At 40.1% G+C, this 27,041-nt stretch overlaps 1 protein-coding gene across 3 annotated transcripts in view; it reads left to right on the top strand.

Moving 5' to 3' along the window:
* KALRN (kalirin RhoGEF kinase) overlaps positions 1–27,041 on the top strand; it is a 559,448-nt gene that overhangs the window by 479,920 nt on the left and 52,487 nt on the right. For 2 of the 3 annotated variants that reach the window (XM_063116666.1, XM_063116664.1), the window contains 2 exons: positions 17,418–17,701; positions 19,113–19,217. In XM_063116666.1, coding sequence (XP_062972736.1) covers positions 17,418–17,701; positions 19,113–19,217 — 389 coding nt within the window. The remainder of the gene's footprint in view (positions 1–17,417; positions 17,702–19,112; positions 19,218–27,041) is intronic. The other variant, XM_063116665.1, reaches the window with a different exon arrangement.

Here is a 27,041-nt window from a genome sequence, read left to right as displayed (position 1 = left end):
AATAGACAGTTCGCTTTATGTTGAATAAGCTGTTCATGGCAGTGCTGACTTTTTGAAAAAGCATTTTAACACTTATTTCCCACCTTTTCATTAAAGACCTGTAGGCGGCATATGTGATTCTCTGCCATTGTAGCCTCACAACCACCCTGTGAGGTAGGTTTAGAGATGTGAAGGCCTGGGGAAAAAACCTTGAAAAAATGGGGGAAATGGTTTCCTGCCCTTCCCCAAGGAACATTTTTGTTTTTTTTTTTTGTTTTTTTTAAAAAAGAAAAATTGAATAGCTTTGGATTATGAAATATTTTCTTTTAGAATTTAAGGCTGTGTATTTATTTATTGTTAGCCAGCCTTTATTCCATGCAAAATGAATTCAAAAAACTATGTAATGGGAACACTTTATAGAACGACTAGAGATATAATGTCTGGAAATAATGAAGCCATGGAAGAAGTGTTTTTTAATCCTCTCTGTAAGATTCCCAGTATATTTCTTTCATTCCTGTCATGGGCTGAGCCCATGGTTCCTTTAAAAGAACATCTTTTGCTTCATCCCAGGGAGAGGGAGAGGGGTTCTTTGTGTCTGAAAAGGGAGTAGCAAGCAAAATGCCAAGGCCGCACTGGGCGAGAAGCGCCTGGCATCTGATAACGCCTCCCCGGGCTGGTGCCAAGGAGAGTAACAAGTTGCAGCTGTGCAATGTCTGGGAGCATTCCCCCTCCCTTCGGGACAGGTGTGGGTTGTTATGGGGTTTCTATTGGTCAGGGTGGGTCTGGTGACAAAGGGGTCCCAGAAGGAGATAAAAGGCTTAGGCACCTAAGGGTACGGCCTCTTTCTTGTGGGTGTTAGGAGTTCAGTGTGTGTGTGGTGAGTCAAAGCATCCAGGCCGGACCAGCTGGATGGTGGAGGCCCCACGCAGCCGCTGAGGGAAGGAGTTTAGCTCGAGTGGCGTAAAGCCAAGTCAGGGTGAGCAACAATGGTTGAGTCGCAGAATTAAGTTGTTTTGTTTTAGAATAAGTTTGGGTACAATTTTGGGCAAGAGGCCTTGCCGGAGTTATGGCTGGTGGGGGTGGTTAAGTGGGGAGTGAGTGCGAATTCTGTTAGGCTTGAGCGTGTGAAAGGGAAGGGTGAGGTATTAGTCCCTGCTGTCCTATGTGTGTTATTCCTTTGTCCATGTTCTTCCCCCAAACCTCTTAAGTGTTTACCTTAATGTGTGGACCCTTGTAAAAGTGTGTAGTGTCAAGAATAAAAGTGTTTGGTCCCTACTTCTGGAGTGTGGCGTAGTTTCCTTGAGAACCTAGACTGTAAAGGGTTAACAAGCGGCAGTGAAGGGGCATGTGTCTGGGCTGGCTGAGTCAGACTCCCCTTCTCCAGCCAGGGAATTGCTAAGCCAAACGGAGTAATTCCACTACAATTCCTTACTAACATTATTCATCTAAAATATATTTTATGGATAGAGATTTATGCTCAGTTTCCAAACATGTGAGTAGAGTCACCATTGTGCATTCTTGACAGTAAATGTGCATTCTTGATTATTTGGGGTTTGTTCTGGGTTTTGTTCTACAGAGTTCTGTGTTTCTGATACTGTAGCAGTCATTTAATGTCGTTCTAATCAATTCAGACAATAATTGCAAATTTACTTACTGAATTTGTTTTTAAAAGTTTTAAAATATAATGATAATTTTATGAGCAAACACCCCAACCTGGTGCCTTCCAGAAGTTTTGGTCTGCCATGCCCAGGGTTACTGATCATTGGCCATGATGCCTAACACTGATGGGAGCTGAAGTCCAAAATATCTGGAGGGCACCATGTTGGGAAAGGTTGTCCTAAAGCAAAAAAAGTGACTTTACATCTGCAAAGAGCACTATTTCCCCCCAAATTTCCTTTTTTCTGGAAAAAAACACGTTTTCCCCCATTGTCTCAAAATTTCCTGAAATTTTATATATCTGTGCGTTGTTGCACTATTCCATCTCATGTCTTATTTACTCTCCCATGCCACTGTGCCTCACTCTGCCTCTTCTACTTCCCCCTTCAGTTCATTGGTTCTTGTCCTTATTGGATGTGGTATGGCCACCTCTGTTTAGCTTCATTATAGCCTATTGGAATTAACAAAAATGCTTACAGCTCCATCATTTTTAAAGATAAAGAGATGAAACTTGGTAGCATGATAGTTCTTAAGTAGTACTTTAGGTATGCCAAGTTGGAAGCTGCTCCTTTCATCAGTTGATTTTTAAAGGATTTTTTAAAGAAATCCTCTCTCAAACCATTCCTCCTTCCCATAAAGAAACACACACACACCTCTCTAATTCTCTGTTAATCCACCCCTGCACCTTTATGGAGGGAGGTTTTATCCTTTACTTTGCTGATGGGCATATCCCTTTAATGAGCTCTTTATTTTGGATCGCTGGATCCAGAACCAAAGACACAGAACAAGTCTCGGATACAGAGGGAAAATAGAAAGAAAAGGCTCTTGTTAAAAGGAGCTTTTATCCATTACTTTGCTCATGTGGGTGGGGTGAAGGTGCAGGAATATGCAACAGGGATACTTGCCAAATTGGCTTTAATGAGAGCCTTTTTATTTTCCCTCTGTATTTGAGAATTGTTCTGTGTCTTTGGTTCTGGATCCAACAATCCAAAATAAGCAGTATCATAGGGAATAGGGAATAGGTTAGCTGGTAAGCCCATAGGAAACATAACACTTAAGATTGGGTGATGTAGAAAAGACTTTAAAAGGTTATAACGTACAGCTTTCTCTCTCTGAATTCCAAATGGTAGGAACAAGCAATAGGGGAATGCTATTACTCTTATATCCCAGCTTACAAACTTCCCAGAGACATTTTATTTATTGTTATCCTGCCCATGAAGTTTGGGGCAGTATACATGGTTTTCCCTGTGACTATGTGCCTTGTGGAACCACTTTAAGCAATGTCCCAGGCCACATTTTTATGTGAAGATGTTGGTGTACATGCATTTTGTAAAATATGACCACCCAGTTAAGTTGTTAGTGAGAATGCATCCAAATTTATTGCTTATCAGTTCACTTAAATTAACTTGCTGCTTTAAATTATTATTATTATTATTATTATTATTATTATTATTATTATTTATTTATTTATTTATATAGCACCATCAATGTACATGGTGCTGTACAGAGTAAAACAGTAAATAGCAAGGCCCTACCGCATAGGCTTACAATCTAATAAAATCATAATAAAACAATAAGGAGGGGAAGAGAATGCCAACAGGCACAGGGTAGGGTAAGCAGGCACAGGGTAGGGTAAAACTAACAGTATAAAGTCCGCACAACATCAAGTTTTAAAAGCTTTAGGAAAAACAAAAGTTTTTAGTTGAGCTTTAAAAGCTACGATTGAACTTGTAGTTCTCAAAGGCTGAAACAGGTGAAATGAAATGATGAAACTTTCACCAGCTTGACTCATTCAAAGAATTTCAGCCTAGCAACAAATCCTTAATCTTAGTTGTTCTAATAAAATAATTCTGGATTATGGATGTGCAAACTGAGGCTGAGATGCTAACTCTTATAGAACTTGAGTTGAACATTTGGCTCTAGCATGTGGACTAATTCAATGGCAACCGATTTGGTGTAACTTTTGCCCCTTAAGTTTAGAAAATATGTTGCGAGTTCATACAGTTTGCCAAAAGTTAACAAGCAAAAAGGCAATGAATGTGACTATTTGTAATGTGCTTCTCTGTACAAAGTACCATACTGATAAGGCACCTCTGTGCTGAATTCTTAAAGCAAATTGTGAAAGCATGAGAGGTGTGTGCCTTTTGTTTGTTTAAAACATGTTTCATGGACCGGGGGGGACGGGACTTCTAGCCATGTTGGGATCTGACCTGAGGACTGATCTTGAAGCATGAAAAAACGTGGGAACACTATGCTGCCTAAGTAGTTTGCAGAAAAAACAAATATTGCAAGGAGATTGGCTGTGGCCAATACAAAGGGAAGGTCTGCTCAATACAGTTAATTGTGAGTAATTTTGAATGCTGGGCTAGGAATTTGCATTGCATGTTTGCTGTTCCTGAACCATACTACGGACTGAGATGGAAGAGGGGAGTGGCATTGAAGCATAGTTTGTATGTAAGAACAAACTGAATCCTGTTATGTGACAGAAATCTTCCAAACTCTGAAGCAAGGAGCTGTCTATCATATAGAGATGAGCACACTTCTTTAAGCATCATGATATAGCTATATGGAGAATTTCTTTTTGTATGGAAGAATACTCAATGGTACCACCCAAACACAGGTTTAGCATCTCAGTGAGAACTAGACCTTAATAGATCCTGCATCACTGATTTTCTTAATTGAGTTCCATGTGGTATCTTGGGTCAGAAGTGGCCTAATAAGTTATAATTACTTAGTGAAAGGTCTAGGATCAACACAGAAGCTAACTAATAGTTCATTTTTGCCCTTCCTTGAAATGATGTACGTGGCCTTCGCTAGAAAGACGATTGCTATCTAGTGTTTTCCATATTATGTTGTCTAAAGTGAAGGCACATCACGCAATTAATTACCTGGTTTGCATGATTGCTGCAGCCTTTTTGAAGGTTCAGTCCCCAGTGAGGGGTTGCTGTGCTTTGTTGTGTCATCCGAACCCAGGTGACACAACAAAGGGTTATTTGAGGGTTAAGGATCATTTAATCCTCAAACAGCTTTTCACCCAGGTTCAGATAACACAGCAAACCATGGCAATCCACCACTGGAGGTTGAATATTCAAAATGGCTGCTTGCATGTCCCATGATGGGCTGTGGTGAATGTACGAACTGGCCCTAAATTACTTCCAGCAGTGGAGCACTTTTCAGCATTGACAGCGAAATTAGACCTATTCTGTTACATGATATTCACTAATATCTCTTCCTTCTGTGGAATGATTTGTACTGCTATCAGCTCTTACAGGGAATGTTCTGCATCTGTGACCCAGTTGAATTTTAAGATGCCTTTTTAATAATGTGCTGCTTTTAATAATGTATTAGTTTTAAATGTTTTAATTAGTTATGTGTATTTTACGGTGATGGCATTTGTATTGGACCCTGCCTTGATCCAGAGGGAGAGGTGGGTAACAAATTATTATTATTATTATTATTATTATTATTATTAATAATAATAATTATTCATCATCATCTGTTTTCTAGCTGAGTTCTAAAGACGCAAATGTAAATATATATTCAAATTGGCTTGTCTGAAATTCTGCATGGCATGGAACATTATGGTGAGGATTAAGAGCCTTGAGCAAGTTCATCAAGTTTCATTGTGCTTCCTGGATGATAACTATGAGGAAACCAGTGGAATTATTCAGATGTATTGTCTTGTGAAACTCTTTACCAGTCAGTAAACTGCCATTAAATATTACCAGCCAGTAATATTTGCTCAAACAATATGCATTTATATAAGATATAATATACATAAGAAATTTTATTTCTGAGGAAGGGGAAAAAGTGTGCAAGCCAATTAGTTGAGAGAGATCTATCACACAAGTGATGGAGGATTCTCAAGTTGGTTTTGAATGAATGGGCTTAATGCTGCTCTGTGTGTCATGATCTTCTTCCTTGCCACCCTAATTGATAGTATGAAGGAAGTCTTTTGGAATAGCACAATTTTCAGTGGCAAGCCTTTTTTAAGTAGCTGTGTATATGTAGAATTGGAGCACTAGTGAAAAAGGCTCAGTTCAGACAACATGTTTCTCAATGGTGGTTTTAGAATTCCGTGGTGGAGTTTTGACACCACCATTGAGAAATGTGTTGTCAGGCAGGTAAACTCCACACAACAGTGGAGGTTTTTTTAAAATAAACACTCCATGCAGAATATCCACACTGTGCAGAGGAGAGTTCCTGCACAACTGTTGTGTGGCGGGCTTTGTGGAGTTTTCTGTTACGTTGAGTTGACATTTCCCACTGGCTACAGAGTTCCCTGGCAAGAGTGGCAAAAAAGTGCCACTCTAGGAGAGCTGCCAGAATTGGTTTTTCCCCCCAGCAATGGCTGATAGGATACCATTGGGAGAAACGGGGGAGGAGAGAGCGTGGAGGAACTTTCAATCAAACATCACTATGGATTTTACTCAAATCCATGGTAGCCCACAGTCACACAACGGTGGAGTTAGAACATGCTGTGTGGAGCTTTCTCACGGTGTTAATTAACATGTTGTCTGAACTGAGCCAAATTAACCCATAGGCTGAGGATTAGCACTTGCTCTCAACTCTCCCCTCCTGTTTCAAAGTTGTAGTATCTTCCCAGTTCTAGAAACCATACAGATAGTTCTGTGATTCTTTTTAATGCGTGTGCATATTGTAATAAACTGCAGCTGGTAAGGCTGCAATTTGAAGTGGAAGATTAGTATGAGGAGGGTTTTTAACCCTTTCACTTCAGGCCATTTCTTTGCCAAATATTGTGACCACCAAGCTACTTTACCTTGCTGGGAAAAAACTATAGGTGTTCAGAGTTATGTCAGAATAAATAACAATTTTTGGTTGACATTTGTCTTTCAAAGTAAGTTATTCTACTTGATATATATCATATATCAGTAGATTATTATATTTGGGGAAAGTGTATTGCTGTTTCTAGGTAGCCAAAGAGAAAATGTAATTACTATTTCCAATATGCTATAGAAGTTTATAACATTTGAGGTGAGAGGGGTTCAGTGTTATCTAGCTTAAAACTAATAGGGCCCTCATCTTCATGACGTCGCTAATGCTGTGCCCTGCAGTGCGAGCCACGTCACAGCTACATTGATGCTCTTTCCAACCATCTACATTGGAAGGAGCACAGTTGCGAGCTTTCCTGCCGCCGCTGCTGCGCCCGCCCACACAAGCACTCAAATGGGACTGACTTGTTTTTGTTTCTAAAGCTGTAAATCTGAAGGATCGCATTTACAGATAACTAGGGAGGGACAAGGGAGGAACGGGGTGCTCCCTCCCTGGTGGGTTTTCCAAACTCCCCCCTCTTTAATATATATTTTCTCAACAAGGCTCTGCAGAGGTGCGGAGCCTTGCTCCAAGCTAAAAAAGTCAGGGTAAGTACCCAACTTTTTTAGTGTGGAGCTTCGGGGCTTTGCCCCTGGATTGCTTTGGAGTGGCAGCTGCATCATGTAGATCACCTGCCGCCACTCTGAAGCAATCCAGGGGCAAAGCCCCCGTGTAGATGAGCCCAGGGTTTGAAGGCTGGTCTTGACAGGCTTCCCCAATTCCCTTGTTTAGTCTGTGTTTTATAACAGAAAGTGTGCAGCACATCTTACTACTTTAGGGGATAGTTTCCTAATCTAGTAGATCAGGTTATCATTGACAGCATGTTAGGGAATTGAAAGATGACTGCCCATTTTCGATGGCTGTAAACCTGAGTAGTTACTTATTCTAAACACACTGAGTGTTTGGAATGGGACATTCTGTAGAATGGGGTTGGTTTTTTGTAGGGTTGGTATGGCACCAACATTTGAAACCACAAGTAATTCATAAACCTTTCTGGTCATTGTATACCATAAATTTGATCCTCCTGTGTTCTTGTTCTCTGTCTTTAGGCTGATGTTGCAGTTTATATTTATTAATTTATATGCTGCTTTTTTCATGAGTTGAATTAAAATCTCACATAATAATAACCCATACAATACATGGAAAACCATCCAATCTAAAATTGCAAAAAAACCCACCTGTTGCATCTTTTGATGTATGTGCATTAGCCATGATTGTATTTGACATAAACACACATATGCACTTTGACAATGTACCTTAAAATTAAATAAAGGAACCAAACTGATGAAAATAGTTCTAAAGATATAGCATCACATGAAACTAACTCCTTCCTAATTCTACTGTTGTCTTGCAAGGGGATTCTGTCTTTTGTTTTGGAAAAATGTTTTAATATCTCTAACATTTGTTGAGACCTCACTATATTAAAAAAGAATGTGATAATCAGACTTCAGTTCCTTGCTGAAGGAAGGAGGATGGGGCCAGAAAAAACTATTTCCCCTGCCATCCTGCCACAAAAAAAGCAAATGTTGAACAAATTCAATCCTTGATGCAGTCGTATTATAAAACAACAGATTTCTATCAATCAGTGAGGTAAAATCTCAAATTAATGTGCAAACGCTGTATAGATCTTTCTTCTTGTTTACTATCAATGTTTTAAAATAAGCAAATAGTTAATTAAAATGGAAACATATCACTGTGCCTCATTTGGTTCAAAAATTAATACAGCTTCAATAAAAACTTGCATATCCAACTGCAATTAAATTTTTGTTCTCAGTATTTCTTTTAGTGCTATTGGTATTGAATAAAAGTTAAGAGTAACGATGTCTTGAATAACATTGCCAGTTTATAGTTCCTGCTAAAATTGCCAAGTTCATACATTTACAGAGCGGTCTTATGCAGGGGAGAATAACACCCCCACCCAGTTTTCAAATCATTCAGAGTTGCTGTTGTGGGATGACAAGGTTCTCATGTAGCTCTTGTACACACACTTTCCGAGCAGCTGTTTAGCTCCACATAAGCCCCGTTGTTTTGCAAAGCATCAGAGATCATTTTCGTTTGCTGGCTTCCAAATTCAGCTGTGGAATTTCCATTTCAACTGTTAATGAAATAAATTCCTTATTAGAAAAGATTACATCATCCAAGGCCAGCACATGCCTATACAAAGACAGTCAATAAATGGAGATTGCTTCTTGTAAACATTCTTCCAGAAGGGCCTAGTCTGATTAGACTACCCAGAAATCAAGCTTCAGAGCAATTTACAAACAGGAAGCTCTACAATAGCAACCATGTAGATGCTAACAATATTATTATTATTATTATTATTATTATTATTATTATTATTATTATTATTATTATTAAAAAAGCTGCCAATATGTGTGGTGTTTGATACAATTTTTAGCAATTCCATGAAGTGGTGGGATGCCCTTCCATTGAATGGAAGCTATATGATAAAAGTCTGTAGAACTGTCGATACAGTTAAGGCCACCCTACGATTGGAGGCTGTAGTCAACTACTTTGTGTCATTTCAAGCACTATGTGGCAGGCTAATAAGTGCCTAGTGCATGTCTTCTTGTCCTTTGAATTCAGCCAGAATTGGCCTGAGAAGGGTAGGTGGGGCTGATTTCATTTTAGTGATTGATTTGTCTTAGAGACTTCACTACACCCTTGTCACACATCTGAGGGATGAAGTCTGGTAAAGGGAGGATTCCTGTGATTCATAATTCCAAGGCACTCTGCCAAATTCATAAAGCAAGTTTTCCTTCTCTCTACTTCTCCCAAGCCATAAATCTGGTAGGCAACAACAGCTAATTCATAGCTTCCTCTTATCCAGTTCCCAAATACTTTCCTTCCTTTTACAGTATGCAGCAGTAGTGGAAAGCCTGTCACGTTAATGGCCCATAAGTGTGTTCAGAGGGATTCCTATAGAGATCTGAGAAACTAGTTAATGTTCCTGCTTGGTTGGCTTGAGTGACTACATGAGGCAGAGCAGTAAAGATGAAGTGCCTTAATGGTATAAAGGCAGGAACTTCCTAAAAAGGGAAGTTAATAGAGTTCACAAAGGAAATCATTGCCATAGTCCTGTATTGTGTAATAGTGGATGCCAACAGATCCTTTGCTTTCCCTCCCATCTGTAATTGTGTGTATTGGCTCATAGCCCCACTAGCTGTAAGTTGTGACCATGTGTAACAAATTAACTGTTTGTGCTGCTCTTTTTCTGTTGAGTTCCTCTATGGGAAATGTACCCTTTCAACCCTTCCAGTGCCTCCGTTCTTTTCTTCACCCGAAGCATCACCCACAGCCTTAGTTAGTATAGTTCCACATAACAATACAAAGTATAAGAAATTAATTGGTTGGGTTACTTTCCTTTCTGGCCTAACCTGGACGATTACATTTAGCACAGCAGTAATTAACATGTTTTGAAATCCATGGAATCAGAACACTTTGAGCTTTTTATGATTCTTCTTGAACAGGGACAGAAAACCAAAGGAGGAAAGTATCCAAGCCAGGTGAAAAGAAGGGAGAAACGGGTTCTTAGGATGCAAAGGATTTATTGCTGCAAAGCCCAATGCGTTTCCGCCTGTGTCTTTTCAAAAGGCCTTCAGGTGGCAAGAAGAGGCCTTTTGAAAAGACACAGGCCAAACTGTGTTGGGCTTTGTATCAATAAATCCTTTGCATCATGAGAATCTGTTTCTCCCTTCTTTTCATATGATTTCTCTTGCCCAGCTTTGACTATAGGTAATTTTCTCTCTTTTTTTATTTTTTCTTTAACATATTTATCTCACCTTTCCTACAAGGTGATAAAGTCAGGATACATATCTCTTACCACCAGTACCCCTGTGTTCTCACAACAGCCTTCTGAGGTAGGTTAGGATGAAAGAGCTGGACTGGATGAGCAAGAAACATGAAACTTGTAAAAATGATGCAAAAATAGTCCAAATAGAAATAGACTAAATACAAAGTGGCATACTTTTAAAACTTGAAGACAGTTTGCAAAGCTGCTATTACCTGATTCCAGAAAGGAACAGAAAGCTTGTTTGATTCTAATGTTTAGTTTACCTCATCCATGCTGTCTAGGTCAAGAAGAAATTTTACAATAAAAGAATTCCTGTGCAAAAACTTGCCTACCCACCTCGCTATAAAGAATGTGATTATGGGATTAACATGAAAGTTGTTCCCCCCCCCCCTTTTTAACTGGAGAGCCTTCATTAAAACACTCTCTGATCATCCTGCAATCTTTTCCTTGACTGTGGCTTTCAGGCAGGTCTTTGATTTAGCAAGAAAATAGATCCAGAGTAACATGATAAAAAAAACAACAGCTACTGCACACCATGCAAGTTCTAGTTACTCCAACTGGAAAATGAAATGGAAGAAAGGACAAGCAAGGCTATTTCAGGCCAATTGTTACAGGCTTCTTAAAAGAAGAAGACTTTAACTTGCCTATCCTATCAAATCCGAGCTCTAGGATGGGGTATTGGACCTCAGGCCCATGGGCCAAATTCAGCTTGCCTGGGGTCCCAATTCAACCCTTCAGGACTCCCCTGCTGGCCATGGCTCCTTCCTTGGCCCCACCCCCTTTCCCATGATCACCTATCATTTGGTAGTTTCCTGGCTTTGTAAAGATTCCCCCACCCCGATCTAAAGTTAAAAATCTTCTTCTGAAGCTTAGTTATTGGTAGTTTTGTCCCCCCTGCTTTTGTCTTTGGCCCTCCTGCCCAGTGCAGGAACGTGCCACCCCCTTCCAAGAGCTGCTCCAAAACTGGATATGGCTGGTGGGCTGAAAGAGGATTGATGCCCCTGCACTAGGAGATACACCACCACAGAAGAGCAATGCCCTCTGTGGACCAGTTCATCTTCCTATTCATACGGCCAAGTAAGGGATAATATAGCGTTGTAGCTTTAGGTAGCAGAACCGTCCTGAAATACAGGATACTCATTTTAAGTCCTTTGGAATTGTGGTAGCAAAGCTAAGGAAGTTCCTGTTGAAATAAGAAATACCTTGTAGCCCTCCTGTTCAGAGTATTTTTGAGTTAAGGTTCAAATAAATACCTAGTTTTCAAAGAGGAATCTTATCTTAGCCTACAGATTTTTCACAGCTATCATTTGGAAAGGAGCCAAAACTAAAACAGTCAATCAAAAGTGTTATCAAACTTTATATACATTGTGGTAATGTACAGTCTAGTTGGATTTTATGGTTTGAATTTTTCAATTTCCTACTTAGAATAACCATTAAATATTTTTGCTCTATAATCTAAGGTTTAGATAAAATATTCATATGCTGTCCTCACCAGATCTTGGAGGTACTAGACCTACTGACACGCACCCAGCTTGCCTGCTCTTGACTTATTCTGCTTTTGACTTACTGAAATTACATTAATGAGGTTAGGTGTGCCTCAAAGTCACCCCACCACCAGCACACACACTCCATCCTTCTCTTGCTGTTTACTACTGCTGAGCAGTGTGTTGCTAGAGCAAAAGTGCTGATTCAGGAAGACACCTGGGGAAAGGGGTTGAAATCTTGTTCTCATATAAAACCATAGTTTATCTTTTGAATCTCACTTGGAACCAAAACTTCTTATAAACTGTTAAAATTCTGACCAAATTGCCAGCATTAAAGGACATGGCCAGTGTTTCGACTTGCAAAGAAATGGGCATGAAGTAATCCCTTGCCTGATCTTGTTGTGTTTGCTGCTTCCTGTGTGAACAATGGGTTTTAGTTTATCTTTGACCCTGTTCAGATGACACACTAAGCCACAGTGGTTAAGCATTTTGAGGCATAGCATGTCATGTGAACCATTCCTAACCACAGTGGCTACATAACCATGATTTAAACATGCTCACTAACCATTTGCTGCAAGGGTTAGCAACCTAAGTATTGCTTAACATGTTCTCTGAACAGGATCACTGAAACTTTTTGAGATGACTGTGATAAACACATTAGGTTGGATCCAGATTAAGTTACTTGAACTTTGATCCTATTAAAATCAATGGCACAAATTTGTCATGACTTAGGTCTGATTGATTTTACTGGTAACTGCACAGGCCTGTAGCCAGGGATGTGCTAGGGAGGGGGCTACTTCCCCTAAATTTTCTTTACCCCTGATTTTTTTTTTTTACAAACAAAGAACAGTTTACAGTTTTGTCTTTTAAAAGCCTACCCCCTCCTTTTTGCCCCCACCCTGGTAGTTACATACGGCTGCTTTAGTCTGGATTCAACTGTCTCTGTGTTGATGCCCACAGAGTTGATAATGGTTGTTCTCAAACAGTAGTTTTCATTAAGGAAAGGTTCCTCTCTGAATTATTACAGCAAGGCCTTTATCTTTTTTTTACTTACTCTTAGCAAGTATTCTACACATGCAGTTATTCTAGATTTAAAAGATCTTTATGTGTGTTTCTGGAGGTAAAACATTTATTAATGCATTTTAAGTCCCTTTCAACCATGCTTCAAAATTGGATTTGTAATGAGCTACTTTTCTAATTTCTGTATGTTTGCCTTTGCTTTTGATTGAATATCCAAAATAAGATGACTGTCAATATCAATGTATTTATGTTGACAATCAGACAAATATTTTGAATGTTGAAAAACAGAAAATATCACAGACAGTTGTCAATTTCCTAAAAATGGGATTTTCAGTATTTAGCATGCCATGGAAATGTGAAAAAAATATTGGGACGTTCCCAAAAGTCATCTGTAATTTTAAGCAATTCTCCTTGTGAATGTAGGCATTCAACAAATTATGAACACTCACTGTGAAGTGCGTACACACTAACATCTTGTGATAGGCATGTTGACAAGATAATTTGTTCTACAATAATGCATCTAATCTTGCTCCTTTTCATACTGACAACTATGTAACTGTCTTTGCATTTTCAACTGCATATCTTTCCTTTCTCATCCGATGATTTCTCTTCACCTGTTTTCAAAACTCTTTGTTCTGTTCATGTTCACAGAAATAAAGTTGTAGCATGTTGGAAATACATATTTTTATATACAAGACAGATTGTAGGCAGGTGGTCCCTTTCCAAGACTACTATATTTTTTCTCAAAACTGCTAACCACCTAAATTGGCATGTGTTCATGACAACAAAAAATTCAGGTGTTCAGGATGTCTAAATTTAGTTGAGGCTTCTAATTTTGGCTGAAGCTTAGCCCAGTTACATGTTTCTCCTCAGTAGACTCCCAACAGTCTCTTGGCAAATAATTTTACCCATGCATAGCATTGAGTTCAGCTGTCACCATCTTGGTTTAATAAATACATAAGAGTGTGTTCTTGGATTTTAAAAAGTACAGGAACAGATTCTCATACTGCTCTTCTTTTTTGGTGGGTGGGGGAGAGGGGGAGCTGGTTTTACCTAGTTACGTTCTCAACATGAAAGCAAGTTTCTCTGCATAACCCAGCCTTCCTCAACCTGGTGCCCTCCAAATGTTTGGAACTATAATTCCCAGTATTCCTGACTATTGGAGAACAAGTGTCTTGCAAACATGGAAGTTCCATGTGTGTACGAAGCAATAAAACGGTCCTGTTAATCTAGTGTTGCTGTTGTTTAAGATCTATACTGCAATTTTACAATTGCTTGCAATTGCAGAGTTACAATTGTTAAGCTGAAATAGCGGGATTCTTACCTTTTAAAAGATCCATCTTATTGTTTAGATCACACTTTGAATGGCAGTGCTAGACATTTATTTATTTATTTGTTCTGACATGCGGGCTGTTTGCCGTAATAAACTTGATTGATTTGTCATATTTATATGCCTCTCTATAACAAAAAGTTCTCAGGGCGGCTCACACATGATGGCTTCTTGCCTACCAGTGATCCGGTGAAAACCCAGGAAATTTAGTTTTGTGAGTCAGGAATCTTTTTACACAGTTCTAAGTTCCCAGCATTCTAAAGAAGACATTATGCTTCATGGTTACCTTTAGTCGTGATGAGTGAGAACAAAGGTTTTGTGTTTGTGTGTGCGCAAAATTTATCCATTTCGTTAATGCATGCAGTGGGGAAAACCAGTACAAATTGAAGTCTACAGAAATCTAATACAGTTTGAAAATTTTCATTATTATACCAGCTAAATTGGTAGCATTGGAGAAAATTACTTCCTCAAAAGGAAATAGTTTCTACTCGAATTCTGTTCTTTGGGCTTTTTCTTGAAATGTACAAAATTCTGCAACATACAAGTCAATCTCTAATCCTTGTTTTTGGGTTTCTCTGAAATGATCACCTGCATTGAATTGGATCCAGTAGTAGGGTTGCCTTAGCAGAAAGTGCTTCATATGCATAAGGCAGGAGATCCAAGTTTCATGGATCTCACCCTCCCAGTTAAGTTTCCTCCCCCCCCCCCCGCCAAAAAAAAGCTGTTCCTGATGATTGGGACACAGAGAGAGAGAGAATAGGATATGGCACAAGGTATGCCGTAGGTATAGGCAATTGGCAGAAACTAACTTGCACAAGCTTGAGCACTTAGCGCTAAGGCAAAGCCAACATTGAATACAACCTGTTGTTCTGAGACAGTAGTAAATGAAGGCAACAGTCCACGTTGCTGAGTTTTTAATGTAATGTAACCAAAATATGCACAGCAGAACGTTTCTAGTCCTGATAGTTACAGAAGGAAGTTTTAAATGTGTGGTGAAAAAAATTGATTTCCAATGGGGCCTCAGTGCTGCACAAGTGAGCAAAGCAGTATGTGTACAGATATAATATCGGCTCCAAATGGAAGGTCTGTGTACTCTGATATGCACATGGGAGCTCCATTTATCAAGGGTTCTCCCTTTCACTTCTGTAAGAAGGGCAATTCTGTTGGGTTTTGCTTGTCCATTTTGAAGTGAATGAGAAAGGACTTGCTCACATAGAAACTCCCATGTGCATAATCAGTCAGACGGTGTTGCAGCTATTGCACATAGTGTTGCAGCTATTGACGTTATGTCCATTCTTTTCATCATATTTTATTTTTCATTTCCTATCTTGTTTCTTTTAGTCTGTAAAAACAGGGCCATGATTGTAGGCTGGCCCATTGTGCATTTAAAATGTTCTGAAGGTAGAGGAAAGCTCTTTCAAATAACCTATCTTCTAGTTCAACCAGCCATATGGTGTTAGGATAATAGTTATAAAGATTGCAGTGCAAAATCGGTCCTACTGCTCTTCTTTGCACTGGTGTATTATAGGCTACTGCAGTCTTCCCCAAGCTGATGCTCTCCAGAGTTTTTAGACTTCAACTCCCATCAGCACCAGCCAGCATATCCAGTGGTCAGGAATTCTGGGACTTGTATGCCCAAACATTTGGAGGACATTAGGTTGGGGAATATTGGGCTACCGAGTGGTACAGTTCCCTTGGCCTCTCTCCAAATTTACAGAATTAATGTCGTGATATAACGCAAACAATTGCAAAGCTTCTACACAGAATGTAATTTTTTAAAAAAAAATTAATACAAAATCAGTTGCTGCTGTTGAAGCCCTAATCTGCTACCAGATTACCTCTTCCTATATTTCTTTTTCTTATGTTTATGGCTAATAATGAACATGTAAACATACCTAAAGTACACCATGAATGTTGGTGTACTCCTAAAAAAATGTTGATAGGAAAAAGTAATTGTGAATGCAGGCTTTATCGGGTTTTTTACTCATTACTGGGCTAAGTGGAGGCTTCATAAGCTGAATTTATTGCTTTGGTGCCAATTCAAAAAACCTCTCACTACTTATTAATACTTTGGGAGGGTCTCAGCTTGTCTGTAGCTTGATGAAAACAATGTCTATTCTGTAATATGCAGGTAAGGTTGTATCAAATACACAGGATTTTATGGAACTATAGTATATAATAGAATTTTGTGCAAAAGCGTAATGTCATAAAATAATACTACGTTGAGTAGTGGCCCACTAATTTGCGTGTGTTTGGAAGGGGGAACGGAGAGAAGTAAAAATGTTCATACAATTTGCCAGGCTGGCTGGCTTTACACTGGGCCTCCTATACTGATGAACAAGGCTCCATTGTACAGAGATGTCAATATGGCACCTCCCCAGGCATCCAACCCCCCACGTATACGTTGGTATTTTAATAGACTAATTCAGCAACTGCTTGTATAACCAGCTGATCAAAGTGTTCTGGCAATGGATAGTTGGGCCTGTTCCAAAGTACAACACTTCTTTAGGGGGGAGGTTTTACTGAGACACGTGGTACAGAAAGTTCTTCATTCTATAGTGGGCATACAGTAAGTTTAAGGCACTTCTGTAAACTGAAGGGGCGGGGGGGAGGACATGAGGAGACTAACATGTGTCCTGCATATCTCTCCAGAGTATTAGATTAACCAGCCTAAGACCTTGGAATTTGCTGACAAACAGCATTCTGATAATGGTTTAGGTTTTCTCCCCCTGCCCCGCCTCCGAATCATGTGGCTTCTGTGAATGGAAAATGTCCAAAGCTTATCATACATGAGATAGCAGAGTGGAACCATTTTCGACAGTTGCTTATCTTTTGCCAGTTTAATGCTGCTTAGTGTGCACAAACGGGCTGAAAATAACAGTAGCAGTGAATAGCCTGAGCATGCTATTTTTACAGATAGGGCAGCTCTAGAGTGCTAGCGGGACTTAGGCCCACTAACTTGGCCAGAAAGATCAAACCTCCCTCGATAAACATATGGACAGGCAGAAGTAGCAGTAATGTGGATTTGGGAAGGGTCTGTAAGTCCTCTGTACTGACAGAAGATTCTCCATTCTCATACCTGCCCAATAGACTTGTCAATAAAATTGAAGTTCTAGAGTGTTCCACAAGGGCAGAGTGGGAGGGAATTGGAGGCCACCTCTAGAAATGGGAACAACTTGAGTGGATTTAGTAGGCACTTGGCATAATGTGTCTTCTAATTTAAAAACAGCTTTCTCCGTCTAGCTTCAGTCTTTGTCAACAAATCACAGCCACCATTTCCAGAAAGAATGGTTGAATGGTTATTCTTCTCTTGTTCTGGCAGATTCCTATTCAGCCTCCTCCAATGAAAATGGCGGGAAATCGGAATCAGTGGCCACTTTGCAGCCTCAGTCATCCCTCAATTCCATCCAGAGCTCCCCTGGTCCAAAGCGCTCGACCAACACACTGAAAAAATGGCTCACGAGCCCTGTACGCCGACTGAACAGTGGGAAGGCAGACAGTAACATCAAAAAACAGAAAAAAGTGCGTGAAGGAAGGAAGAGCTTTGATCTGGGATCCCCCAAGCCTGGAGATGAGACCACACCTCAGGGAGACAGTGCAGATGAGGTACAGGCACAGTTTGAAAAGAATGCTTACTTGAGCCTAGTCCTTCCATTGTTCTGTTCTTTTACTATTTATGCTTGATTTGGAATGAGTTCTAAAGTAGCAATAGAAAAATGTCTAGTCCCATACAAAAACAGAGAAACCACTTTCTCCCCATTATGCACAGGAAACTTGCTTTCAGCCATGCAGGCTTGTTACTTCTCCCTACTACCCTTCACATCCATATGGCTTGTTGGGTTCTCTAGACTTCAGCATGGCTACTATCAACCATATCTAGTATGCATGGTAAAAGACCACCGTGCCTTTCAAAGGGAGCAAGAATTCTCTTGCAGCATTTTTATTTCCCACCATTTTTTCCCTGCTCACCTTGTGTCATCAGGTTTTTTGTCCCTTTGTGTTTGGGTTTTTGCCACTGTTATGTACACCTTGGACTGTTCTAATTGCTCTTGGTAGCATTTTAATTTGTTATTGATGGCATATTTTGCACCATTTCAGGTGCTGCTTTGGCAGATAGCGATATAGCAATACCAGAAACAAATAAAAAGAACTGGATTATTGGAAGGGATTTGTTTGTTCATTGAAATATGTGCTTAGGAATTTAGCAAGCCTAAAAAAATAAAAAATAAAAAGTTTGATCATGCCTGATAGTCTGATCCAGTTTAATGAGAATCTTGAAGACTGATGATCTCTGATTTGTAATTAGTGAGATGATAATTTGACATTTTAAGCAACACAGTGATCATTCCTCAGCAATTTTTTAAGATCTCATGCTGTGGTGAATATTAGGCTTATTATAGACCTGCCTAGTCCCTTTAAAAGGAAATTAGTAATGGAACTTCTGAATTATATAAGTTTTAAAATTAGTTCTTTACTTGCGCATTATTTGTTGGATCCAGACTTGTTCCTCTGCATACAAAAGGGCTCCGTTCATTCGCGGAGGGAACCGGGGTCCAGGGGAGGGGTACCTGTAGGGCAGCCATTTTTTCAGGTTTTCTCTGCTGCCCCCAGTACCACGTAGCATGCTGTTCTGGGGAGTCTCCCAGTTCTCTGGAACAGCATGGGAGGTGTCTCTGCAGGGGAAATGAGAGAATATTGCTGCCCTGCTCCTTTCATCCAGCGCTGGCAGAAATTTGCTGAGCTCAAGTCTGGATCGAGCCCATTATGTATAGAATTCCCATTCTCTCTGCCCAGGCTTGAGAGATAGGACAAGCTAGAAATTAAAGTACCTTATTTGTCATAGAGCTGGTTTTTTATACATAGCAATGAAATCACCCTCTTCTCTGGCCTTCTCCACTTCATGGTCTGGGTTGGATTTGGTCTGATCATGGAATTTCAGCACTCTAAAGATACATAGAGGGGCTCTGTGACTTCACTTCTTTTTCTCTGTTTGTAATGATAATTCTCTTGCTTTCAGAAGAGCAAGAAAGGTTGGGGCGAAGATGAACCAGATGAAGAATCTCATACACCACTCCCTCCTCCAATGAAGATTTTTGATAATGACCCCACGCAGGATGAGATGGTAGGCCTCTTATTCTCCCCACCTCCCCCAGAATAACTTTGCTTTTAAAAAAAATCCTACTAGGACCCAAGGAGCCAGGGATGATGATTTGTTAGTCTACGATATATTAAACTTTGTTACATGTCCACACTTCCTTTCCAGAAAGAATGGCACTGAGCAATCCACCTTCAAAGTTCTTTTTACAGTGCCTAAGGACATTAGTCTCCATCCCTCCTCCCACCATAGTCAGGATATTCATGATTTAGCTTGCTTACCCCTCTGTAGCTTGATTGTTTTTCATTCATTTTGTATTTCATACCTTTGCTGTAGAGCAGTGGCTTTCAGACTTTTATCTGCAGGACACAAATGGCCAGTTCACATTTAACTTGGCAAATCGTGGATTAGTTAATTAACCCACGGCTTGCCCCATGCCACTGCAACTTCGCATAATCTACTTCTGATCTACCTGATCAGAGGTTGTTTCGTGATGTGCAAACCTGTTACAGGGCAAAATGGATGAGCCAAGGTGAATCCGGCAAATACTTTTAATGCAGGTTGAGCCAAAGTCTAGAAAAAGCTTCCACATCCATAAGCAGTCCAATAAACGTTCTTGCCTTTCCTCATCTTATTTCTTCATCTCGTACTGTGACAGGTGTCACATTTGACAAGTCATCAGATGCAGGTACTATTCACAGTGCCATAACTTTCTTGCTCTGTAGTCAGGAGCAAGCTCAATCTTACATTCCCCCTCCACAGAAATGCAAACCAGGGCCAGATCTACACCAAGCAGGATCTAACACTTTGAAAACGGTATATGGAATGTGTTCTGGGCCAGAACAGTTGTCAGAACTGTTATAAAGGAGTAGTGTAGATCCTGCCCAGGGCAACCCATCTATATTATGAAATTATAACTCTTCCCAAGTTTACTTTGTCATAGACTGGATAATACTGAACTGGGTTATAGGTCTGGAAATGGTAGAGAAAGAGGAAATCAAAACGATCGGGGCTGGAGCACTTTCCTTATGAAGAGAAGATGCAACATCTCTGTGGGTGGGTGTGTTTTAGTTTAAGAAAGGGAGGCCATGACAAAGATTTATAAAATTACACCTGAGCTGGCGAAAGTGGATTGAGATTTTTTCTTCCTTTCTTTATAATACTAGAATTTGGATTTATCCAGTAATATTGGTTGGCAGGAGATTCAGGTCAAGGGGTTCCTTCTTCACATGAAGCATAATTCATTCATGGAACTCACTACTGCAAAATTTATTGACAGCCACCGACTTAGATGGTTTTAAAAGGGGAATAGTACATTTCTTAGAGGATAAATCTGTTGATGGCTGCTAGTCATGATATATGCAACATCCAAGTTCAGTGATAGTGTGTCACTACATACCAACTGCTGAGGAGCAATAACAAAACAGAGTATTGCTTTCATGTCCTACTTCCTAGAGGCATCTGGCTGTCTCTTATGGTAAATAGGATGTTGGATCTTTGCCCTGATCCAGCAGGGCTATTATGTGCAACTACTCATGGGAGTGGCTGCTATGCAACTATGTGGGTGGAGCTCTGTTTGGTGAGTTAACCTGTATGTGATTTGGGAGGATTTTAAGAACTCCAGAATAATCCCTCTCAATCCCCACAAAATGAAAAGATTGTGCCAATATCATGAAAATCTGCCAAAATCCTGTAGGGAACTCCTTGCACAAACATGGAGGTCTACCCACAAAGTCACATTTAGAAGTGGACTCCTACACAGGTGACCCAACATATCAAGTGGGCCTAAGGCATAAATTGAGAGAAATGGCCAAATGTTCACAGAAAAGGTTACAGCTTGTACTGTGTGTATGTGGGGGAAGGGGTGTCTCTGCTTCCAATTCTGTCACCACATGTTGTACCTTCCAAGTAATTTTAAGGGCAGTATTCTGCTCCTCTAACAGCAGAGTAGTAGCCACATGGCAAGATCTGAACAGAAGCTCTTCTTGTGAGTGGGTTCCCTGTCACAGTGTGCATAAATGACCTTTGTTTTAGCATTCCCCACGATATAGCAAGACATTGGCATACAAAAACTGGATCCATGCAATAACATTGTGTCCCAAAGCTACCTCATAAAGGGAAATTGGATGTGGAACATGGCCCTCAGTTGATTGCGCCAGGCTTTTATTTTATTTTCTTATTTTTTCACCATAGCACTGTGTTTGTTATAATGAAGAGAGGGCTTACAGAGTGTAGGGTTTAATCAGTCATGTGGATTTAATTGTGGCTAGGTGTAGTACTCCTAGAAGAGACATAGGTAGGCCTTTGATTAAAAGTTCCTTCGTGTTTGATAACTGTAGTCTTGTATTCATCCATATCTTGTACTGTAAATTCTCCCACTGCTTCTCTTTGATAAAGGAAAGAAAGCTCATTGCTCAGCTGTCTGGATTTACTGAAGAGGAAAAGTGCCTTATGTCTTTTTATTTATTTATTTACAATATTAGTATACCACTCCCCATTCAGAATTTCAGAGCGGTATACAAGATAAAATAAAATAAAAACAGAATAAAACACCTTAAAATAGATTTTCAAAAGAAACAAAATAGAAAGTGAACTGTGGCTGGTCATTCAGGAAAGGCTTCCTGGATCAATGATGTTTACAGGAGGAACTGAAAGGAATACAAAGATGGTGCCTGCCTGACCTCCAGAGCAGGGAATTCTATGGGAGGGGGGCAACCACACTGAAGGCTGTTCCCCTGGTGGACTCCAATCGGAGGATGGGTCTATGTGGAACCACCAGGAGCATGCCCTCGGATGACCTCACTACTACTACTACTATTATTTATTTATATAGCACCATCAATGTACATGGTGCTGTACAGAGTAAAACAATAAATAGCAAGACCCTGCCGCAAAGGCTTACATCAGTGACCAGGCAGGTTGGTAGGGGAGAAGGAGCGCTCTCAGGTATCCTGGTCCCAAGTTGTTTAGGGTTTTGTACACAAGTAGAAGAACCTGGCCCAGTAGCGAATAGGCAGACAGTGCAGTTCCCTCAGCAGAGGAGTTACATATTGGAAAGGGGCAGCTCCAGTCAACAGCCAAGTTGCAGCATTCTTTACTAGTTCCAGCTTCCAGAGCAGCTTTAAGGGCAGCCCCACATAGAGTGCATTGCAGTAATCCAATCTTGAAGTTACCAATACCTGTACCACTGGGGCCAAACTATCCCTGTCCAGGAGAGGCCATAGCTGGCGAGCCAGCTGAAACTGATAAAAGGCACTCTGAGCTGCCACAGCCACTCGAGCCTCCAGCGACAGATATGGATTTAAGAGTACCCCCAAACTACGAACCTGATCATTTAAGCTGTATTTGCACCTCACTGAAGAACTGCAGTGTTCTAAAGCAACTGCAGTGAAGAACTGCATGTTGCTTTAGAGTGACATTAATCAAGATGCTGAGTTGGAATGTTATCCTGAGGATTTTTTTTCCTCCCACCGAAACAGCTGCAAGGAACTATAACCTGGAACAGTAGTGTTAGGGGAGGGATTTTTTTTAATCTTTTCTCCTGCAGGCTGTTTTCTTATAACACTGCTCCCTCCCCATAAGTAGCTTTTTGCCTTGTGGGGGAAAAGATATGAATACCCATATCTTCTCTCCAAGGGGCGAAAAAGGAGTTAGAAGAGGTGATTCTGCAGAGAGAAACATCCCACAAGAAAACAGATAAGGGGCTTTTCCTCCAGGTGTCCATTTCTAATGCAAATTGCAGATTCCTACAGTTGATTTGGGTGTAACTAAAACAAAATGACCTCAGCAAATAAGCAAAAACACTGATTATCACATGAGGTTTCATTGAGACTGAAATCTGCATTGAATGAATGCTAGAACTCTTCAACTGCAGTGTAATCACTTGCTGTATTACCTTAGAAGAAAAATGGCCAATGAAACAGTTTTGAGTATCTACATAATTGCAAGTTTGGAGAAAAGTGAATGTTGTCATTTTGCTTACCTTGGAGGGAAATACTGTAAATCTTATAAATGGGTAGTATTAACTGTCCAAGGTGGAGAAGGGTTTGTTATGTTTGCTCCCAGAAAGATGTTCCCAGCAGCCTGTATTCTTTATTTCTTTTATTTAAAGCTTTTATTGATGTTTGCTAAGAGTCTAGCCTCTGGAAACTTATTCTTTTATGCTCCATGTTGAAGTAATCTTTCCAGTTACTTGGAATTCTGTTCTTGCAGACTAATTTGGTTTGCAGGTTGGCTCGAAGTGAGAGAGAAGCTATCAGAGGAGACTGACAAAATGTCTAGTGTAGGTATTCTTGGGGATAAAATGACTAGAATGATGCATCACTCAGCAGCAGTTCCTAACAAGCCTTCACCTGCCAGTGCAGGCTGACTCTAGGACAATAGCCTCCTTTCTTGAGACAGCTACCTGCCTAATCTTTACTGTCACTTCTTGGGTCAAACTCACCCACACATACTAATTTCACTATGTTTTCCTTGGCACTTGATTACTGCTACTATTTTCTGCTCAGAAACGCTGCATGCCTACACCTGTGCAGATGATGAAGCTTTATATTAATCCCCATAGGTTAGACTTTAAGCTCTGTCTGCCCTTTAGAGATCAGGTGACCAATGTCCAAGTAATATGCCATTTCCATACTGCTTTTATGTCTATTTCTGTACATGTTCAGTTTCTTTCCAGCCAGGAAATCCAGTCATGCTAAAGAACTAGCAAATTGAGTCTTCCTTACCTTTCCCATTCCTGATATTTTAAAGGAAATAGACTCTGTATGTAGGAAACAAGTAGAGCAGAGGGACCCGGATGTTCTTCGCACTTGCATCAGTTGACTCTGCACCTAGCCTTAAAACACAACAGCTCCCCTCCCATAGCCTCCCCTTCTCCCCAGAATCTAACCCACAGAATTGTGGGAGAGGCTTGCAAGCCTAGCAACAATATATTTTTGTTTTTTGAAGTTAAACAAGCAGATAAGGGAATGTGCGAATTGGGGAATAATACAGCAACTGCTTCAAATGTAGCTTTTCTCGTAGCATAGAGAGGAAGGGAGAAAAGACCTTTAAATGTAACTTTGTTATATAGCTCATGCCCTGTGAAGTGTCACACACAGAAACAGTAGCTTGTGTGTGTTTTCTCTATATAGACTCTCATTTGGCCGTTTTGGTTTTCTAAAGATGTTTCCAGCTGATATTTTTTTATCTATCTCCCCCACTCATGGTTTTTAAAGATGTCAGTAAGGAGGGGTACATTTGAAGTGTTACTCCTGCCTACTGACATTTTCCAATCCTTGGCAACATGATGGAAATCTAGTAGAATTTAGTAATAATGTATAGATCTGCTTTTCCAGATGCAGTGCTGGGCTGGGCAAATCCCATGTTTGATCCAACTTGCCTTTCCTCGTGTTCTTTAAACTATAGGCGTGAATATAGCAAGAGAAGGGAAAGGTGTGCACCTCTCTCTCTCTCTCTCTCTCTCCTTGTGTGTGTATCTCCATGTTCTGCATGCTGACAGGGATCTGTAGAGCACCGGAAAAATAGTTATCTCCCTTCCGATGCCTTGGGGCCTGATTGTGCCAGAAGTAGCACAACGTTTTTTGAGATCTCAAGATAAGGAAGCGAGAGCGAAACTACTCATTCAGTTCAACCTTCCCCAGCTGGGTGCCCTCCATATATATGTGTAACTTCTATTATTCTCAGGCAGTATGGTCATTGGAGGGCACCAAGCTGATGAAGGCTGATCTAATTCTTTCGCTCTTTTCTGTGACTGAGTAGTGGTCTTCACGGGTGAAAATGTGAACCATAGCAGACATAAGTTATAACCACATTTCCAGGTTTGGTTGTGTGCTTTGCCAGTCTGCTTCTGAGTGCTGCTGCCTTGCGTCATGCCTTTTCCCCTCAACTCTTCATGCTCCTTGTCATGTTTTTTTCCTGCTTACACTCCAACGTTTGTGACGTCAAACTGCTAGGCTGTTGGCTTTCCTAATTCCTTCTCATTCCTGCTAACCTGCTGTTCCTTTGCAAACTGGTGTCTTGCAGTCCTCCTCTTTGCTAGCTGCTCGACAGAGCACCTCCGATGTCCCAACTGCTGCAGATCTTGTCAGTGCAATAGAAAAACTGGTCAAAACCAAGCTGGTAAGTGTGGAGTCCTGGAATCCTGTGAAGAAAAAAATACCCTAGCTGGGCAACACCATAAACCATCATCTGGTCCTATTGCTGACACTCTGTGCTTTCTTCATCATTGTTGTTCTGCATAAATGCTGAATATCTAGCCACCATGTCATCTTGGTTCCATAGTTAGTTGATTGATAAAGTTACATTACAAGAAAACGTTTTTGCAAATGCCTCTTTTGGATGTTGTGTTGCTGATACATCAGCAAGTTGTAGCACAGTCCAGGCAAAGAGTTTATCTGTTTGAATACTTTTTCTTTTTTTTACTATATTCAATGAAGTGCTGGTACAAGCTGAAATTTATGTGTAGAGCAATCGCAGGATGCTTTCTTTCTTTTAAAGTACTGAGTATATTTGATGCCTATTGCTTTGTTTGTCGTGATTGTACGTTGATTTCCAAAATGAAAAGTTTGATTCAAGGACTTTTCAGTATATTGTTCACGAAGCCATATTTTCAATTTAATTTCTCACCTTAGTGGTCAACTTACAAATCAAGAGTTCAAAATAGAGTAATAAATTTGGCACCAAAGAAATTTGATTATGATTAATTAAGATTAATTAAATAGATTAATTAAGAGTGGCAGGCTAAGGCTGCAATCTGATGCACACTTGTTTGGGCACAAGTCTCCAAGTTACCTGTATTACTTCAAATGTTTTAATAGTCTCTGGTAAGACACACATGTTGCAATACTTAATCACGTTAATCATAACCGGAGCTGCCTTTACATTTTCAGATGCAGTAGCCATTCCTTTTTAACCTCTGTTTGTAGGGTAGGCTGAATGAAATGTAGGAACAGTTCCGTTTCTTAAGCCGGGTTCAGACATCATAATGTCCCCATTCAGAAGACACCTTAAGCTACAGCTTTAACCACGGTGGTTAAGCCAGAAAGCCACGCTGTGTTCAGAAGACACCTTAATGCATGCCTTTATCCATGGTGAATCAGCCTTTTTGCTTTAGTCCTTATGGTTAAAGCCATGGTTTAAAGTGTCTTCTGAACATGGCCTGGCTTTCTGGCTTAACCAGCATGGTTAATACTGTGGTTTAAGGTGCCTTCTGAACAAGGCCATTGTCAGTTCAATAAAGCATGGTTTAATCAGATTGAAAACAAGCCTTGTGCCCACATGCTCCCTCTTTGCCCTACCCCATATTGCCTCTCCTTGTGTGTCCGGTGATATCCTGACTTGTTAAACCACAATTTTCCATGATACTTGAACTTGGAAACTGTGGTTTAAGCACTGTTTAGCCATAAGGATCCGCTTCTGAAAACGGAATTCGCATCTTGAATCTATTTAGGTGAATTGCCATTCAAACAGTTGTACTTATTTATTTACACTAGGAAGATGTTCTCCTACATCTTGAAAGCATAATAGTGAGAAGCAGATTTCAAATGGATAATAATGCTTCTTTAGATGAAATGAGTACTGGCTTAAAGGCTTCACATACTTTGGGATAAATTATATTTCAAGTGAAAGTTGTCAGGATGGAATAAAAAACAATTTATTTGTGGGAAAGCAATGTATTAATTTGTGGAAAAAAGATCTGGAAAAATGGCATATACTCTGAGTTTGAGATTAAATGAGACTCATTTAACAGGAAAAATCAATCGTGACCAATATGTTTAAACCATTCTCTCTTGGTGTAGTGTTGGGTATTGCAGGTCAACAGCACTCTTCTACTAGAGTTACTCTTCA

Source organism: Elgaria multicarinata, chromosome 2, assembly GCF_023053635.1.
Source record: "Elgaria multicarinata webbii isolate HBS135686 ecotype San Diego chromosome 2, rElgMul1.1.pri, whole genome shotgun sequence".
Taxonomy (NCBI): domain Eukaryota; kingdom Metazoa; phylum Chordata; class Lepidosauria; order Squamata; family Anguidae; genus Elgaria; species Elgaria multicarinata.
The sequence above is the reverse complement of the archived record's forward strand: the minus strand, read 5'-3'. Positions and strand labels throughout refer to the sequence as shown.